The sequence below is a fragment of the Coregonus clupeaformis genome, chromosome 13, assembly GCF_020615455.1.
Source record: "Coregonus clupeaformis isolate EN_2021a chromosome 13, ASM2061545v1, whole genome shotgun sequence".
Classification (NCBI taxonomy): domain Eukaryota; kingdom Metazoa; phylum Chordata; class Actinopteri; order Salmoniformes; family Salmonidae; genus Coregonus; species Coregonus clupeaformis.
The window spans coordinates 20,461,619-20,482,150 of NC_059204.1; the positions used below are offsets into that span (position 1 = coordinate 20,461,619).

At 45.8% G+C, this 20,532-nt stretch overlaps 1 protein-coding gene across 1 annotated transcript in view; it reads left to right on the top strand.

Moving 5' to 3' along the window:
* The window catches only part of LOC121579424 (polypeptide N-acetylgalactosaminyltransferase 10), a 118,053-nt gene that overhangs the window by 35,866 nt on the left and 61,655 nt on the right, over positions 1-20,532 (top strand). Inside the window, exon 4 of the mRNA XM_041894009.1 lies at positions 3,746-3,912. Within this exon, the coding sequence (XP_041749943.1) occupies positions 3,746-3,912 (167 nt within the window). The remainder of the gene's footprint in view (positions 1-3,745; positions 3,913-20,532) is intronic.

Genomic DNA, 20,532 nt, shown 5'->3' on the forward strand with positions numbered 1-20,532 from the left:
CAAGTCCTTCCTGGGACTGGCATGATACTACAGCTGGTTTACCCCCAACTTTGTGGCTATAGCCTCCCCCCTTGCCGCTCTAACCAGGGCCCACCTCCCGAAAACAGTGAAATGGACAAGTGAGACCGAAGCGGCGTTCAGGCGCCTGAAGGAAGCGCTGAGCTCCCATCCGATTCTCGTAACGCCCGATTTCCAGGACGGATGCATGCGACACGGGACTAGGGGCCGTCCTGTCCCAGGTACACGATGGAGAGGGGCACCCCATCATGTACATAAGCCGAAAGCTGATACCCAGAGAAAAAAAGACTTGATTGTCGAGAAAGAGTGTCTAGCGGTGAAGTGGGCGCTAGACACACAAGTATTACCTGTTGGGCACCCACTTCACCCTGGTCACAGACCATGCTTCCCTGGTCTGGATGGCCAGGGAAAGTGACACAAACGATCGGGTCACCAGGTGGTTCTTGTCCCTTCAACGCTTCTCTTTTTCTGTTGTGCAGGGGGAGACTCGTCGAGGCCTGGTGACAGAGGGAGTCTACATCACGCGTGATGGCTCCCTTTGCTGGACGTGCCATGTCTCGACGGGCTCTCCGGCCAGGACTAATTGGGGCTGATTTGTGGTTGGTGAGAAATCAAGGAGCTGATTGCTCACCAGCTGGACGAGACCCATAAAGCTGCCAGAAAGACAGCACACAGGAGTGGGTACTGGGGAAGAGAGGGTACTCCCGTATAGTCGTGCTCAGTACCAGCGATAACGGAGGGAGCTCGGTTTTGTTCCCCACAGGATACTGCAAGACCCCGGAGCACAGAAGACGGTATCCCGAAGGAGGTCTCCTGGAGGATACCTATTATTTTCTCTTTGTTTATTATTTAAATAAACACCCTTGAAATGGAGTGTTACGAGAATTTTGTTATCTCAATGGTTGAAGTCAACTACTTCTTAAATCTCTGAATAATTCCCAAAAGGTTGTAAATCTCTTAGTTTAAATAAATTAAACAAAGACTCAATCCTGCAATGGTCAGCATATTTATTCATGAGAGCGCTCTGAAACAAAATGGTCGTACAATATTTTTATACGCACACGTCAGAGGAAAAATCCCACCCCTCTTTAGGCGGGCTGTAGTTTTCCACTGGAAAACTGCTCTCCTGACCATCAGGTCACACACACACACACACACACACACACACACACACACACACACACACACACATACATACATACATGTTCTTATCATAGGCTGCATTCCTTAGTTATCGCCTCCTTACAATATCCTGCAAGCCTTTCACTCCCCTTTCCCTGTGTGTTTTGGGAATCAGTCTATACTCTTGCTGGGATATAAACACATTTGATTAATTCTCTAAGCTCTAGTCTACTAATTAGTCATAAACTAATAATGTAACTGAGGGTGTGACATTTTAGTCATATCTCACTCACACATTTCTTTATCATGGAGCTAATACAATTCTGTCCGTGTCTGATCTGTGTAAAGGTCTTGACCCTGGTCTGCCACAACAGGTAGGAGCTACCAAATGTCATTTTTGGTGAGTTTGGACATTTTACAAGTGAATGTGAACAAGAGACATTGTGCAAATTAATAACAAAGTTTTGACGCATGCTTTTTCTCTGATACTTTTCTCGGTGACGCCAGCCTATTTATCACTGGTGAAATGCAAGATTAAGCAAAACATTAGGAAATATAGCTGGCTACATTCTTTCTATGATAGGCCTAACCATTAGAAATATGATGGCCATGCATCGTTTTTGCAAAAAATACCTTGCTTTTTTATTGTCAACTAATTTACTTGTGTGGCTGCCAGTCAAGTAGCGTTGCACTTCTGTTGTTATCTGATGAAAATGAAGCAATTTTTTGCCAAATGTATTGCGCTAATGTATTTTCTGGGAAGGAAAACTATAGTTGCACATCCCTGATCACTCTATTGAAGAAAAAAAACACAGACTTTCAATGTAAAACACGACCTTCACAGCTGGACTCATCTGCTCCCGCTTTCTCCCGTTGTGCTATTTACTAACAAACACGTGACTGGCTCAACTGTTCTGGGGAACTACAGTAAGCTTCATAATATGACTGGTGAAATGAAGAACGCGATCTGCTTTATCTCCTAATGCATTGCACAAGTTGACTGCAGTTATTTACTTAAAAAACAGCTACAAATATTAAAATGTATTGAAAAACTTCAAATAAATAGTTTCAAAGGTATTGAAAAACCATCCCATGGCCATTTCCAAATACCCCAGTATACCGGCCGAGCCTATTAGGGAGTAATTAGCTATCTCACACTCTCGTTCTCTCCCTCTTTCTCTTTGTTCCTCTTTCTCTCTCTCTCTCTCTCTCTCTCTCTCTCCCACTTTCTTTCTGTCTGTGTCTCTCAGCACTGTCTGTGGGACTATCCTCTTTAGTGAAAAAGTGAGGGATGATGAGTAATGAATAGGATGCTGTGGCAGGAGCTTGGCCTTCTGACGGCTGAAGTGACACTGTGACAATTGTTGTGGAAATTCATCACTATACTTTATTAACAATCAAAGTTCTTACAGAGTTTTTGTTGAATCAAGATTTACTTTATTGAATTTCAATAAAAGGAAGCTGGTCTGCAGAGTAGCCTCTCCCGCCCTCTCTCCATCTTATATAGTGCCCTCCACACACCCTAGCTTTTAAAATCCCTCCCGCTTCAGTTTCCCGCTCTTTTATTGCTCCGCCCACTCCCTTTGTCTATGGTGGCGGCTAAATTCAACTTTCATTCAGTTCAGAATCAATAGTAATACACTCAATCAATCCCTTATCTTGCAAAAACACTCATGTTTAGTTTAAACTCTGTTCAACCCCGGCTCTCCTGGGCTTGACCTGAAGAACGATTGTTGGACATGACAGGTCCCTAAATCCTTGAAACATACACAAACCCCCACACACACAATGAAATGATCCAATTAAGTTCCTGGCCCAATAACAAAGAACTCTAACTCTATGTTCGTGATTAACCCAGTTTTATCAATAAAACATTTCCATCACAATCGGCTGTCAGGCCCCGTCATTCTGTGTCAGTTAGACCAATCAGGCTGCCACACCTGCTCTCCAATACCTAATCGATGGCCCTGTCTGCCCTGGAGGCCCGCTCCTATGTGGTGATTGTCATGTCACCGTCATGTCTGATCTTGACACATTCGATTTCTATGTTGTGACAGAATTCCAATGAAGGAAGCCACATAATTCCATATTGTGTAATACAATGCAAGGAAATGTGGGTGGGCTCGAAATTTGTCTGAGTTGTCTCAATGTTTTGCAACAATTTAGATTCGGGCTAGTGCTCTGCTCAAGCTCTCATTTCACTCATGAACCAGAAACTGGTGCTTTCATTATCTGCTATGATTACTTCAATATAGTTTTCATATTATATAGCCTAATATTGCAATATCATATCATTACTGTGTATTATTGCGTCCGATTACAATTGTGGGTCATGAATACTAGGCCTACATGATAATACTAAAGTATTGTTGGTCTCTCCAGAAGATAACTTTTGTGCAACACCAGGTCCTGTAGTCATAAATAGTCTCACACTGAGTGATCTACGATGTTATTCACTATGATCTTAAAAGCCAAAACTGATCCTAGATCAGCACTCACACTTTATGAACACACTTTACTGCCCCTCAGTAGTCTCTCTATTTGCTTTTTGGCTATTGCTGTTTGTTGCTTTGTTTATTTTATTTGCCTGTTTGTGTGTGTTTAGCTGTAAACAGAAGCTGTATGGGGTGAAGTTGCCCAACACCAGCATCATCATCCCATTCCACAACGAGGGTTGGTCATCCCTGCTCAGGACAGTACACAGCGTGCTCAACCGCTCGCCCCCTGAGCTCATCGCTGAGGTCATACTGGTGGACGACTTCAGCGACAAAGGTACACTGAGATACGCATGGAGGCACAAATATATACACACACCGGCACAAACACACAAGCACACACTGTGCTGACTTACTCACAGGCACCGGCATGCAAGGACTGAGACCTCAACACACACACACATTCACACACACACAAACGAAACATGCACAAACTAACACACACACAAACTAACGCACACAAATGCTCCCTCAGTGTACAAGTGACTCATTTGTTTACTAGTGTGTCGGCTGTTTGCAAGGGCTGTCCCGTGGTCATTTATTAATGAGGCTCAGACTGCAGCTCTGGAGTCTCCATCAGCAGCTGAGCTCTTCTCTTCCAAGCCCCTGTCAGCCTCCACCCAGACTTCATCACACAATGTTTAATTCATCTTTAATTAGCTTCCCCTGCCACCGCCACCCTAGCCTCATTGACAGATGTGTTGACCATCTCTGCTTTTAGGAATTCATTGTTCAGCGTCTTTAAGGTAGGAGCAAAGAGATGGAATGAGGTGAGGGTCCTCACTTGTCCGCTTAATGTTTTTATAAGTTTAATTCTTCAAATATTACATTAATTGACATTACTTGTAATCTTTTTATTAATTGTGTGCCAGTGTCAGTGGCTCTAACCGCTGGACCACACAGGCCACAAATTACTCAATCTTACACAGACCCTGGCTTTGTCATTGAGGGGTACAATCACTGAGTGTCACAGGTTTGAATCAGCCCCTGGTTAGTTGGGATAAATTAAAACCATCAGTGCTGCTAACTGTGGACATTGAAGACTAGATTTGAGTAGGCCTGGTTAAGAGGAATCCTACCAGTGTCTGTGGGTTTGTATTCTCCCACACAGTTTAATCAGTTTGAATTATGGAGTCAATGGAAGAATCTGAACTCCTACTTAATGAATCAGAGGAGAAGTGCAATATTTATGGGAGGGGGGAGATTAATCATATGGGTTAAAATCCCTGTGTGGCATAATTTCCTGCCCAAACTTTCTCCTGGAATATTTAATAATGCACTTTCTGACTAGATAGAATACTGAGCATGACTTTGTTAAAGGGGAGCAGGAATAGGTCAGGCTATAATGTGATCTGCACACTGCAGTGCACAGTGTCTTTGGTAAAGTACAAAGACTGTAAAGGCTATAGGTCACATACTATAGACTTTTTTAAATGTGGGGTTGCACAAAGCATATAATGCTGCTTGACCACACACTGTACTGTATGGCTCCTTCTGGCATAGTGCTGTGGAGGAGTCATATTTGCTCAGGGAAAATTAACAAATGATTATGCTAATGCCGTCCAGGGTCTGATTCATATTCAGTCCTATAATCAAGCCAGCTCCTGTGCCAGCCCTGGGTGATTCATTTGCAGCAGTGAGGCCACGGCCTTCTCTCTAGACCTCCTACCACCACCAAGTGAAACTCAAGGTTACTTTGGTAACCCTGGTTCTTTTGATAATATGAGTGAGATGTATCACTACGGGTATTTGCTCCAGGTGGATCACTACATGAAGGACCAATCATACGTCTGTCAGAGACAGATGGGTCGAGTGGCCAATGAGGTAAGCCCCTCCCTCCTTATAAGGCGCTATTCGCCTGTCTTCTGGTTCATCTGAGGCATGCCTCTCTTTTTGCTCTCTTCGATGCGGTGATACATCTCACTCATATTATCAGAGAACCGGGGTTACAAAAGTATACTTGAGTTATCTTTTTAAATACTTGTTTCGATGTATCACTATGGGTAAATGGCCAACTCTCATATCGCAGACATGCTCTCCGAAGCCAGGGTAGTCCCAACAGCATAACTGCAGTCTTGTACCCCTTTGTAACTCTGGACAAGACACAGGGTCGGGCTGCACATGAATGCCAGTTCCCTGCTCTTGCGGCGAGGACTTTGCTGGACAAAGGTTTGTCCCAGTTGCGTTTGGCTTCCGCCATGAAAGCTCGGACCGCTTGGAGGAGTGGCAAGAAGGGAGTCTCCTCCCATCGAACCAGTCCTTTTCGGCGCTACCAGCCCTTACGGGTGCGGGCTACTCGATACCGAGCCTGACCCCGCCGCCCATTTGCAGACAATAAGTCCACATTTCTCATTGGGCAATGATGCTCCACTGGACAGAAGAGGGCTTCGAGCCGTGGGCTTGAGCATTGTCTTCCTACTCCTCTTCTTGAAACAGCGGGTGGAAGTCCTCCAGGTACCCATCCATCACCTCGGCCCAGGTGGGTTGGTTTTAGGGTAGCCTCCTCGCCCGCAGACTGTGAGGAAGACAAGTCTCACAGAGGGGCTGCTCTGCGCAGTCTCAGTCTGTGCGGTCGAGGGGAAAGTCCCTACAGTGCACGCAAGACTCAGTGTTAGCGAGTTCTGCCTTAGCGTGCTCAGGCCCCAAGCAGGCAATACACCAAGAGTGTGTATCCTTTCCTGCTATCGTAGCCCCGCATGTACACAGGTGTGCCAGTGCTGGGGCAGGAGCCCTGCCCGGTTCTCCCTGTTGTCATGACTGTCCTGTGAGGATCCAAATAGGTCAGATCAAGTTTGCAATGAATAACTTCAACCAGACCCCCTCTGACTCGAAGAGGGGGGAGTAGGAAACTGGTGGGCGGTTGACACCTCACGCCCTGTTGTAAATCAAGGAGAGAAGATTCAGGTCTCCCTCGCCAATGTTCACCAGAGGAATGTGCCTTTGTTTCCACAGACTTTTCCTGCCGAAACTCTAACACATTCTAAAACGAATACTGTAACAATATTTCTAACGTAGAACGTGGGAAATGGTCAGAGGCGATCTATAGAACACTAATGTCAATTGGGTTGTTATTTTGTGATGTCAAATGTTATAAAGGAAGTTTCCATCCTACCTTGTGCATGTAACATGAAACATGATGAAAGTATTTTTGTTAAGATAGGGATGTGATTTGAGAACGCTATAAGAGCTTTGCACAGTAAGTAGTCATGCCCCCGAGTGAGGTCAGAGAGCGTGTCAGCCTGACGGAACTGGCCCTTTCGAGCAGAGCGTATAAAAGGATGGGTTATGAATTAACATATCATACTAGAAAACGTGAAAGCGGCAGCTACATGTTTAAAATTGTTGGAACTTTGAAATCTCAACACGAGTTGGAGATAATAAACTCACCTTTCCGGACAATCATTGGTACGGCTGATTAGCTGTCCTAAGTAAAGTATCTTCGAAAGCGAATTTAAGTAGCACCATCCTCTGTTACTCTGCTCAAGCCATCGTGTTACGCTACTCTCATCACCCCACTGGGGACCATCGATACGGCTGGCTAGCCTATCTTCAAAGAAGCAACTTCAAGAGCGAATGGAAGGAAAATCCATTCTGTAGTTCTGTTCAGGACTACATGACAAGTCACCGTATACCAGAGAACAACAGTAGAATACTTTTTGGACGATCAGAGCCTTACAAGCGGGCCACGAGAAGGCCCAACTCCCTATCCAGGGCGGTCCACCGAGAGATACACGGCGAACCAGACATTTCAAGTAAATACATTCATGATTTCTTACTCAGAGGACGGCGGTTCGTGTGCAAAGTATATGGGTACTCTAGGTGAGCGCAGTTTCTGAATGTATCGAAGTATTATCTCTGTCCCTCTCTCTCTCTCTCTCTCTCCCCACCTCTTCTTGTTGACAAGCAGCCATGTTGTCATTCCGCTAGGGATCTGTTTTCTCCAATCAATAACCGGTGCAGTGTGTGTATGTTTATCCTGTGTTCCCTTTTAATTAGCTAGTAAATAACAGGTAACAATTAAACATAGTTAGTTAATTAGAGAACAGTCTTCAGATTAATGTTAGTCATGTCACGACACTGCAGGGGCAGCAGGCTCCATGGCTACGAGAATAGTATTCCTTGGGCAAAAAGTGCAGGAAGGAATGCTAGTGTGGTTAGCTTGCTTTCCAGAGAGCTAGCCAAGTTTAGCTTAAAACTTGCAGCGTGGGCTAAGAAAGTCTTGAGCATTCGCTTTGTTGGCTAATAGCTTAGCTAGCTAGCACAAAGGTAGCCGGAGAAAGTGTGTGCTTTCTTGGTCTTTCGACGAGAGAGCTAGCAATTACCTTTCCAGGTAGAAAATGTATTTAGTACACTGCTAGCCTATGGGAACCGTGTGGTGGCATGGTTCGAGTTCAGGGTGGTATTCTCCCACCACCATGGAGCTGTGAGGCTAATCCGGTCTGTTTAATTAAAGGGACAATCAGCAGTTGCTGCATCCATTTTTGGACTCATAAATTCATGATATAGCCAAGTTAACAAACAGATCACCGACCATTTCGAATCCCACCGTACCTTCTCCGCTATGCAATCCGGTTTCCGAGCTGGTCATGGGTGCACCTCAGCCACGCTCAAGGTCCTAAACAATATTATAACCGCAATCGATAAAAGACAGTACTGCGCAGCCGTCTTCATCGACCTGGCCAAGGCTTTCGACTGTCAACCACCGCATTCTTATTGGCAGACTAAATAGCCTTGGTTTCTCTAATGACTGCTTCGCCTGGTTCACCAACTACTTCTCAGATAGAGTTCAATGTGTCAAATCGGAGGGCCTGTTGTCTGGACCTCTGGCCGTCTATATGGGGGTGCCACGGGGTTCAATTCTCGGGCCGACTCTATTCTCTGTCTATATCAATGATGTCGCTCTTGCTGCTGGTGACGCTCAGATCCACCTCTATGCCGGACGACACCATTTTTTATACATCTGGCCCTTCATTGGACACTGTGTTAACAAACCTCCAAACGAGCTTCAACGCCATACAACACTCCTTCCGTAGCCTCCAACTGCTCTTAAACACTAGTAAAACTAAATGCATGCTCTTCAACCGAACGCTGCTTGCACCAGCAGACTAGAATCACTACTCTTGGAGAGGTCTGACCTAGAGTATGTGGACAACTACAAATACCTAGGTGTCTGGTTAGACTGTAAACTCAACTTCCAGACTCACATTTTCTATTTTTATTTTTATTTAACCTTTATTTAACCAGGTTAACTTTGGTTCGCCTGAGAACAGTTAAGTAAGAAGACAGGATTCTAGTCGTGCTGAGAGCTTTAGGAGCCGTAGTGATCTTCTGCAAGGAAGAGAGGTGAGAATGACCAGAGGACGGGCGAGTGGCGCCTTATAAAGAGGGAGAGGCTCACTTCATTCGTCAGTGAACCGGTTTGTCTCCGACAGACGTTGTGTTCTTCGTATAGTGATGCGCCTGGAGCGAATCCCCATAGCAATTCAAAACAAGTATTTGAAAGAGAACCACTTGATTTTTAGTTAGTTGGTGGTGATTAGCCTTTCCCTTCTTTCATATCTTGTGTGGTAGCTAGGTAGCCTGTGGTAATTCAGATTTGTTATTTGGATGAATGCACATTTTTTAGGTCTGGTTTGGTTACAATGGGCTTTGCTGGTTATAGGAAATAAGGAAAACAATGTAGTACTTTTGATGAAACACATGGTAGGTATGTGTTTGTTTAATCATCAACATACTTGTAGCTATGGTAATTACACCCTGGTGTACATACAGTGCCTTAGGCTTGGCACACCTGCAATTGGGGAGTTTCTCCCATTCCTCTCTGCAGATCCTCTCAAGCTCTGTCAGGTTGGATGGGGAGCGTTGCTGCACAACGATTTTCAGATCTCTCCAGAGATGTTCAAGTCCTGGCTCTGGCTGGGCCACTCAAGGACATTCAGAGACTTGTCCCAAAGCCACTGCTGCGTTGTCTTGGCTGTGTGCTTAGGGTCGTTGTTCTGTTGGAAGGTGAACCTTCGCCCCAGTCTGAAGACCTGAGTGCTCTGGAGCAGATTTTCATCAATGATCTCTCTGTACTTTGCTCTGTTCATCTTTGCCTCGATCCTGACTAGTCTCCCAGTCACTGCCGCTGAAAAACATCCCCACAGCATGATGCTGCCACCACCGTGCTTCACCGTTGGGATGGTGCCAGGTAATCTTGTTTCTCATGGTCTGAGAGTCTTTAGGTGCCTTTTGGCAAACTCCAAGCATGCTGTCGTGCCTTTTACTGAGGAGTGCCTTCTGTCTGGCCACTCTACCATAAAGGCCTGATTTGGTGGAGTGCTGCAGAGATGGTTGTCCTTCTGGGAGGTTCTCCCATCTCCACAGGGGAACTCTAGAGCTCTGTCAGAGTGACCATCAAGTTCTTGGTCACCTCCCTGACCAAGATCCTTCTCCCCCGATTGCTCAGTTTGCCGGGTAACCAGCTCTAGAAAGATTCTTGGTGGTTCCAAACTTCTTCCATTTAAGAATGATGGAGGCCACTGTGTTCTTGGACCTTCAATGATGCAGACATTTTTTGGTACCCTTCCCCAGATCTGTGCCTCGACACAATCCTGTCTTGGAGCTCTACGGACAATTCCTTCGACCTCATGACTTTGTTTTTGCTCTGACATGCACTGTCAACTGTGGGACCTTATATAGACAGGTGTGTGCCTTTCCAAATCATGTTCAAACAATTGAATTTACCACAGGTGTACTCCAATCAAGTTGTAGAAACATCTCAAGGATGATCAATGGAAACAGGATGCATCTGAAATCAATTTCGAGTCTCATAGGAAAGGGTCTGAATACTTACGTAAATAAGGTATTTCTGTTTTTTATTTTTAATACATTTGATAAAATTGATAACCTGTTTTCGCTTTGTCATTATGGGATATTGTGTGTAGATTGCTGAAAAAAAGTAATATTTAATCAATTTTAGAATAAGGCTGTAATGTAACAAAATGTGGAAAAGGTCAAGGGGTCTGAATACTTTCCGAAGGCACTGTATCATGTAATTATAGCAGTACACAACAAACTGCTGCGTCATCTAGACTATATGTTTTCAGCTTTTTGTGTCACAAGCAATGTTTTGATCATTTCTATTTGTTTTCTGTCAACTTCATTTCGCATTATTCAACCAAAACCTTTTTCTTCCACTTCAGTAAGTCACTGCAAAGTCATTCTTTTGTTGTTGGACTTTTCAGGATAACTTCCATTCAGCGTATGTTCTCTGTATCAAACCGTTCCCTCGCCCCATCACGACGTCTTCATTTTGAGTATAGGTGTGCAGAGAGCATAAACTCATGAATAGGGGATACACAGACAGTCCCCTCTTTGCCCACTTCTCCCACCCTCTGTAACATTTGTCTCCCTTCTCTCTCTCCGTCTCTCTTTCTCGCTCTCTCTGTGACTGTTAAACCTTGCTGTCTCGCCCTCTCTTCCTCTCTTTTCCGCCCACGTTCACCTTGTTGCCAGGTCTGTCTTGTGGGCAACTCTGATTTCATGGAGCAGCTCAGGCGTGAGGTCTGAGTCACAGATAGCGTGCGAGCGACACCTGCTCTCTTGTTTTCCATCTGTTTCCTCTCCCCACCTTTAGGGAGGGGCTCTGTTTTCACTCTTCATCCCCTTCCCCTCTCCCTCCTGGACACCCAGTTTGGTGGACACCTGAGGAGGTGGAAGGGGACTGGTACTGCGGTGGAATTGCTGTGCTAATGTCAGTCACCTCAGGAATGCATAAAAAAAAAATTGCCAGGTCCTTTGGTCTCTGACAACCTGCAGGGTGGCATTAGAGCCCTGTGTGCTTGAGCTCCGTGCCTACCGTTTTCATGCAGCGTTGGTCACTGAGCAGAAGTGATTTCACGGTGCAGCAGACAGACAGAACAGGGCTCCGCATAGGAAGTTGTTCTGCCTGTCAGCCTATGCAGGAAGTTGTCTAGTGGGTTGTCAGGGCCATACAGGGAGGATGCCAGACAGCGCTGAGGGCTTTGTACACAGTCATCGGTCTGTGTGGGGTAGATCAGCTCATCTCTTCCCCTGTCCCATATTGCATCATCATGTTCTGCTTTTGTTGGGATCAGATCAGCAAAGCCCTTCAGATTGTGCTCAGGGTTTCCATTTTCTCCCACAATTTCACGTTTTAAACTCATCCCTCGCAGCTCCTGTCAGAAAGGTGGGCCTCGCTTTTCTACAGGTTGACATGCCCACCAGGCTGCCACACTATAGTCTCATATGGGGGATGCTGTCAGGCAGCTGTTTGACTGATGGCCCGCACTGGCCTTCTCCCACAAGCCATTTTCATGGAGATTTCACCCTAATTGATTTAATCCATCCAGATTGTTCCATCTCCTCCCTGTTTACACCACATCGGATCCATTTCCAGTCTGACATGGGGCTTCAGTGCCACAGCATGAGCTCATACCGGGACTCACTATACCACTAAAATGGCCCTCTTTGTCTAAATAGGGCTTTATTTTATTGGGGATTGCTTGAAAACGCGGCGCCAGGTGTTTCCATCATCATTGATGGAGCCCCATCCATCTCGGCAGGACTGCAGCGAGACCGCGGCCCTCGCCGTGAGGCGCTCTGTGATCGAGGCCTGTCATTGGCAGATTGATCGTTCAATTACTTGCTCCTCGGGCCCCTGATGGGAACAATTGAGTGAACGGCTGCAATGCATCAGACCCCCCATCCCCCTACCCGTGAGCACCCTGACACATGCATCTCTCTCTTCCTGTCGTCATCCTTTATTTTTACTCTTTCTCGCCCGTTCTCCACACCACTGACACTCAATCACTTGTCATTGCTTTCTGTCAATCGAGCCAGAGCACCTGATACCATAGTTGTAGCTTTCTGTCTTAGAACAGCAGGATGATATCAACAGGTTTTCCCTGCACTATTGCATTTAGAGTATTAGCTTTTTTTAAACCCAGAATGTTATTTCCTAAATATTGACTTGCTGAGGTATTGACTTGCTGAAGGTAGAAGTAAGTATGGAGCCTAGCTAGAAACAATCTTCAGTGTAAGATGTAATTCAGGACATTTATCTAGCAGTAAAATCAGGGTTGTTGTGGCTGAGACAGTACAGGACATTCCCTTCTGCGTTGTGATAATAGTACATTACATCTAAACTCCCTATCTAATCAACAGCAGTGTACACAGTCTAGCAGCATCCACCTCCCATCTCCCTGCTCCACAGACGGTGTGTTTAGGAAGTCGGTAGGAACACTGTCTAACCTGCACTAACACATGTCTGGGAAGATGACACTGAGATGGCCTCCATATTGCTCTGTGGCATTCCTGTTCTGTCAACATCCTATCATCTTATCTGTGTCACCATCAGTCATAACCAACCCTAAAAAAGGCTCAGGGGCGTCGTTGTGAACTTGTTTCTCTCCCCCGACGCAACACGACTGCTGCTGTGTCATCTGATGACTTAAACCCTGGCGTGCCCGGCTCCCACTTCTAATCATCATTTAAGGGGAGGTTTTATAATGTTTGTGTGCCCTCTGCCAGAGACAGTGGGATAACCACTTTACAATAGTTGTTTTTTTAGTTTTTTAATTTTTAATATATTTTTTTCTTTTTCTTTTTTAATTATCTTTTTAATTATTTTTTTTGGGGGGGGTAGAAGGATTACTTAATCCTATCCCAGGTATTCCTTAAAGAGGTGGGGTTTCAAATGTCTCCGGAAGGTGGTGAGTGACTCCGCTGTCCTGGCGTCGTGAGGGAGCTTGTTCCACCATTGGGGTGCCAGAGCAGCGAACAGTTTTGACTGGGCTGAGCGGGAGCTATGCTTTCGCAGAGGAAGGGGAGCCAGCAGGCCAGAGGTGGATGAACGCAATGCCCTCGTTTGGGTGTAGGGACTGATCAGAGCCTGAAGGTACGGAGGTGCCGTTCCCCTCACAGCTCCATAGGCAAGCACCATGGTCTTAACAGATGCGAGCTTCAACTGGAAGCCAGTGGAGTGTGCGGAGGAGCGGGGTGACGTGAGAGAACTTGGGAAGGTTGAACACCAGACGGGCTGCGGCATTCTGGATGAGTTGTAGGGGTTTAATGGCACAGGCAGGGAGCCCAGCCAACAGCGAGTTGCAGTAATCCAGACGGGAGATGACAAGTGCCTGGATTAGGACCTGTGCCGCTTCCTGTGTAAGGCAGGGTCGTACTCTCCGAATGTTGTAGAGCATGAACCTACAGGATCGGGTCACCGCCTTGATGTTAGCGGAGAACGACAGGGTGTTGTCCAGGGTCACGCCAAGGCTCTTCGCACTCTGGGAGGAGGACACAACGGAGTTGTCAACCGTGATGGCGAGATCATGGAACGGGCAGTCCTTCCCCTTGGAGGAAGAGCAGCTCCGTCTTGCCAAGGTTCAGCTTGAGGTGGTGATCCGTCATCCATACTGATATGTCTGCCAGACATGCAGAGATGCGATTAGCCACCTGGTTATCAGAAGGGGGAAAGGAGAAGATTAGTTGTGTATCGTCAGCGTAGCAATGATAGGAGAGGCCATGTGAGGATATGACAGAGCCAAGTGACTTGGTGTATAGCGAGAATAGGAGAGGGCCTAGAACTGAGCCCTGGGGGACACCAGTGGTGAGAGCACGTGGTGCGGAGACAGCTTCTCGCCACGCCACTTGGTAGGAGCGACCGGTCAGGTAGGACGCAATCCAAGAGTGAGCCGCGCCGGAGATGCCCAGCTCGGAGAGGGTGGAGAGGAGAATCTGATGGTTCACAGTATTAAAGGCAGCAGACAGGTCTAGAAGGACAAGAGCAGAGGAGAGAGAGTTAGCTTTAGCAGTGCGGAGAGCCTCCGTGACACAGAGAAGAGCAGTCTCAGTTGAATGACCAGTCCTGTAACCTGACTGGTTTGGATCAAGAAGGTCATTCTGAGAGAGATAGCAAGAGAGTTGGCTAAAGACGGCACGCTCAATAGTTTTGGAAAGAAAAGAAAGAAGGGATACTGGTCTGTAGTTGTTGACATCAGAGGGATCGAGTGTTGGTTTTTTGAGAAGGGGTGCAACTCTCGCTCTCTTGAAGACGGAAGGGACATAGCCAGCGGTCAAGGATGAGTTGATCAGCGAGGTGAGGTAGGGGGAGAAGGTCACCGGAGATGGTCTGGAGAAGAGAGGAGGGGATAGGGTCAAGCGGGCAGGTTGTTGGGCGGCCTGCAGTCACAAGTCGCAAGATTTTATCTGGAGAGAGAGGGGAGAAAGAAGTCAAAGCATAGGGTAGGGCAGTGTGAGCAGGACCAGCAGTGTCATTTGACTTAACAAACGAGGATCGGATGTCGTCAACCTTCTTTTCAAAATGGTTGACGAAGTCATCCACAGAGAGGGAGGAGGGGGGGGGGGGGGATTCAGCAGGGAGGAGAATGTGGCAAAGAGCTTCCTAGGGTTAGAGGCGGATGCTTGGAATTTAGAGTGGTAGAAAGTGGCCTTAGCAGCAGAAACAGATGAAGAAAATGTAGAGAGGAGGGATTGAAAAGATGCCAGGTCTGCAGGGAGTCTAGTTTTCTTCCATTTCCGCTCAGCTGCCCGGAGCTCTGTTCTGTGAGCTCGCAATGAGTCATCAAGCCACGGAGCTGGAGGGGAGGACCGAGCCGGCCGGGAGGATAGGGGACATAGAGAGTCAAAGGATGCAGAAAGGGAGGAGAGGAGGGTTGAGGAGGCAGAATCAGGAGATTGGAGGGAGAAGGATTGAGCAGAGGGAAGAGATGATAGGATGGAAGAGGGGAGAGTAGCGGGAGAGAGAGAGCGAAGGTTGCGACGGCGCATTACCATCTGTGTAGGGGCAGAGTGAGTAGTGTTGGAGGAGAGGGAGAGAGAAAAGGATACAAAGTAGTGGTCGGAGACTTGGAGGGGAGTTGCAGTGAGATTAGTAGAAGAACAGCATCTAGTAAAGATGAGGTCAAGCGTATTGCCTGCCTTGTGAGTAGGGGGGGGACGGTGAGAGGGTGAGGTCAAAAGAGGAGAGGAGTGGAAAGAAGGAGGCAGAGAGAAATGAGTCAAATGTAGACGTAGGGAGGTTGAAATCCCCCAGAACTGTGAGGGGTGAGCCATCCTCAGGAAAGGAACTTATCAAGGCGTCAAGCTCATTGATGAACTCTCCAAGGGAACCTGGAGGGCGATAGATGACAAGGATATTAAGCTTAAATGGGCTAGTGACTGTGACAGCATGGAATTCAAATGAGGAGATAGACAGATGGGTCAGGGGAAAAATTGAGAATGTCCACTTGGGAGAGATGAGGATTCCTGTGCCACCACCCCGCTGACCAGATGCTCTCGGGGTATGCGAGAACACATGGTCAGACGAGGAGAGAGCAGCAGGAGTAGCAGTGTTTTCAGTGGTAATCCATGTTTCCGTCAGCGCCAAGAAGTTGAGGGACTGGAGGGTAGCATAGGCTGGGATGAAGTCTGCCTTGTTGGCAGCAGAACGGCAGTTCCAGAGGCTGCCTGAGACCTGGAACTCCACGTGGGTCGTGCGTGCAGGGACCACCAGGTTAGAGAGGCAGCAGCCACGCAGTGTGAGGCGTTTGTGTAGCCTGTGCGGAGAGGAGAGAACAGGGATAGGCAGAGGCATAGTTGACAGGCTGCAGCAGATGGCTACAATAATGCAGAGGAGATCGGAATAAAATGAACTAAACATCTGGGAAAGGAGAGAGCGGGGCCTCCCTCACCACAACTCCCAAATATAACTCTCCCAACTTCCACCTCAGAAACTATAATTGTTGTAAACTACAGCGGTTCAATGTTTTCTAGGAATAGACTAACCTAGTTTATTCAGCTAGCTAACTAGGTGCAGTATTATTCCGTGAAAAACGTCCGGGCACCTCGTCATAAGACGCCACAGCCAGCTAGCATGCCGGTCTCCAGCAGCAGGGTTTAGCGCCAATACTCAGCCACAACAACCACCAGTGTATCAACACACAAGCAGATCGTTCGTGTCTGTGTCTAACGTTGTGGGTTAGTCCCGACAGCTTGAGCGAGTCCGTCGTCAACTTATTCAGCCAGTTAGTTAGCTAGAATAGTTAGCAAACTAGCTAGCCATTGCTTTCAGACAAAGAAGAACCCCTCCTTTCACGGCACGAACACACAGAGAGAGCCAAACTAACGTTAACTAGTCACCCATGTCCCGAATTCCTTGAGCGACTCGGGCTATCAATATGTAAAAAACAAAACACAAGTGTAGGTTATGACTTACCCCTAGCAGCTACTGTTAGCTAGCAAAGTGCAAAGCTAGCCACTGAATTGACTCAGCCAGTTCGCGTCTGTTCGCTCGGGTCGTTCCAGCTATTGTTTACAAGTAGCTATCCAGGTTGCAACAAGCTTGCTAATTTTCAAGCACAGTAGCCACTTGCTACCTAACGTTAACGGTTCAGACAATGAGGTTAGAAAACAGCTGAATGGTAGGCAGTTATTGTATGTAATTATTGTAGGCAGCCAGCTGGCGTAATTACAGGCACTCTCAGGCGTGAAACAACTATACCGTTGCTAATAGCTACTCGCCAGCTAGTCCAGGTGGTGAGTTAGCTAGCTAGCTAGCTTCGTGCTACACCCGGCACCGCCGAATACAATACTAACCTACAATAATTACATACAACAACTACCCACAACAACCCACGATACCTACCTACAATACCTAACTACAATCTAAATACATAGTTTAAGCCTTACTCGACAAAGCCCAAGCTATGTATAAAGCCAAACTTACCCGACGCCAAGCTTACTTACTAGATACGAAGGGTCATTCTCATCACTGTACAGTACTTTGCTCCGTTTTACATTCTTTTGAACAATACTCAAATTCTCCTTGATTCTACCATCATTGGATTCAGAATCTACTTCATCGTCCGCTTCTGCCGTATGTCTCTCTCTCCCCCCAGAGAGATGGAGGATTGCATCAGAGTTGAAAAAAGACTGACTGCAAGGGGAGGTGATGGACCTTAAAGATAGAACGACAATAGTAAGAGTCTATAGATAAGGATACTATAGATAGAGAGGCCAGAGAGGTGATGGAGAGAACAGAGAGCTAATTGGCAGTGCACAGCCATGCTTTGTGATGAGTGATAATCAGGCCAGGCTGCATGTGCAATAATCACACTGTGAGTGTGGCCGGCACCGCCGCCACGGTGAGGTAGAGATGCCCTGAAGATGGCCAGCCTTGCATTATTAAAACCCCTTTGCCTGTCTGTGTTAGATTAATTTGTATTTTAAGAATAATGACTAAAGGATTTCACCCCAAATACAGTATAAATGTGTGAACGGTGTTAGAGTTATAATGTAGTGGCAACCCACTAACAGAGGGGGGCGGGACTAAACATTCCAGGGTGAAGGGGACTGAGAAAACGGGTTAAAAAAAGCCTCCTAAAGGTGGGTGGAGCAAAGTGCCTTTGTGTGTCAAGGGGTATAAAACAGGAGTGTATGGGTTTTTGCGCCAGAGCTCTCCATGAATAAAAATACAGATAATTCTTGCTGGTTGTGGACCTTGAATCATTTATGATTAAAACCAGAGCCTTACAACCCCTGGTAATGATTCAAGCTTAGGTTGAATTAGAGATAGAAATTCTCATGACAAGTGGTCCTTCGAGCCGGATCTTAAAATACGTCTTTGTCGTTCTAAGGACACCGAAACCTTGCACGGGCGGGTGATTGCATCCGTGAAGAATAGTCCTGGCCTTCGACGTTAAGGTTATAAACAGGCCGGTGATTAATCTTATGGACCAGCAGTGTCATAAAGATGTTAACGAGTTTGAAAAAGCATTTAAATCCAAACTGCAAGGAAAGGGTCAGTAATTTTTATTCATGGATTTTGGTGTAATTATTTGAACTTGTATAAGAATAGTAATTATTGTGAAGGGCAGAGAATAGTTACCAAAATCTCAAAGGAAATAATAATTATTATAATGGAAGGAAGGGGGGTCTGGAATTGACCCTATGTAAATAGCTATTACCAAAATAATCTAGTTAATATTGAGATTGTACGAGATACAGTCTTTACAATATAAACAGGAAGGGAGATAATTATCATCGTGTAAGATAGATAAGTCAAAAGTCGCATAGACAACTGGGGATTTGCTCTAACTCTGTCTATTTCATGAAACTGGAGCAGTTACGACCTCTAGGTTACGGATAGTGTTAGAAATAAATCGTAAAATGTTGTGTACGTGTGAGACTTAATGATTCATCGAAATACGTGATAATTGTTTCAAGGAGGGACGAAATAGATCGCGTGAGAAAAAATGGTTATCTGACCCCTTTCATGAAACCGGAGTAAAAAAAAAAAACTCTGGGTTAGATAATTTAAATGGTTAATTACAAAAGCAGATCATAACATTGGCTCAAGAGACGCATCTAATAATAACTCCTAGGAAAATAATTCTGGATTGAATTATTACTAAACGGGGGGGATTTCTTATTTTTCCACCTTGGGAAAAAAATATTCTAAAGAGGTCCGAGAATTAACGGGGGATGAAAGATATATGTTAGGAAGAGATCGAAGAAATATGTTTTATGGATCCATTTGGGAGAAGAGGTATGGATTTATTGGGCATCTCGATGTGGAAAAGTTAGAAGTTATGATTAAGCAGATGCATGTAAACTGTGGAACGGATTTGAAGAAACAGCGAGGGGAGGGGCTAGAGACAGCGAGGGTATTTTGGAAGCGCGAAGGAGAGAGGAAGTGCTTTAACTGTAACAAAGAGGAATATTTGGCAAGGGAGTGTAAGGCCCCGTGTAAATACTGTAACAGAACAGGTCATAACCATCGTGACTGCAGGGGTAAAGGAAAGGGCAGTGTCGGAGATAGGACAGTCTATTTTTTGGTTCAACGGGTAAAATGTTTGAAGAAATGATTCGTGTCGATTAAGAATTGGCTAAAAACACCACGAAGCGATTATTTGAGAGGTACCTATACATTTCCAACGATATATACGTATGAACTTTCTCACCCAAACGTAGATGTACGTCATGAGTGAGAAAGTAGAGAATATTTACATTTGCATTTTTGGTCATTTGGCAGACGCTCTGGTCCGGAGCGACTTGCAGGAGCAGTGGGGGTTGGGTGCCTTGCTCGGGGGCACATCGGCAGGATTAAGCAGAGTTCAGGCTAAAACCTGTCTCTCCTTTGCTATCTTCTTGATTGATTACAGCAGGAGGGGGGGTTGTGTTAGGTTTGGATTATTTAAATATGGACTTGTCATGTCCAACAATCAGTCTTCAGGTCAAGCCCGGGAGAGCCGGGGTAAAACAGAGTTTGAACTAAACATAAGTGTTTTTACAAGATAAGAGATTGATTGATTGGATTACTAATTGATTCTGAACTGAATGAAAGTCGAATTTAGCCGCCATAAAAGACAAAGGAAGTGTGAGGAGCAATAAAGAAGCAAAAGACAGTCTCAAAAATGAAAGGCATGGCAATTGGTTGATAAATTACCTAAGTGATTGTTTAGGTAGGTGGTAATATTGACACATGAGCAGAACTATGTGTCAAGAGGGGGGAAGAGGCTAATGGTAGGATTAAATAATATACGAAGGAGAGGAAAGAAAGAACATTTTTTTTAGATACAGTCTAGAAAGAGAATGCAGTCAGAAATTGTTAGATTAATCTGAACATGTGTGAAGATAGTTTATTAACCACACCCGTATGTCAGAGGTTTTGTGCCCCACAGGTGAACTAAAGGAGAAGGTGACCCACTCTATCTAACCAGGTGACTGGTGAGCATCCAGTCCCTAAAGAAGAAAAACTGGAAGCAGGCCTGTTGGGAAGGGCCCTATCAGGTTATATTGGTCACTGCCTTTGCCATTAGAATAGCAGAGAGAGTAACCTGGGTCCATGTTACCCACTGCAAGAGGGTAAGACCACATACAAGCACCACTGAAC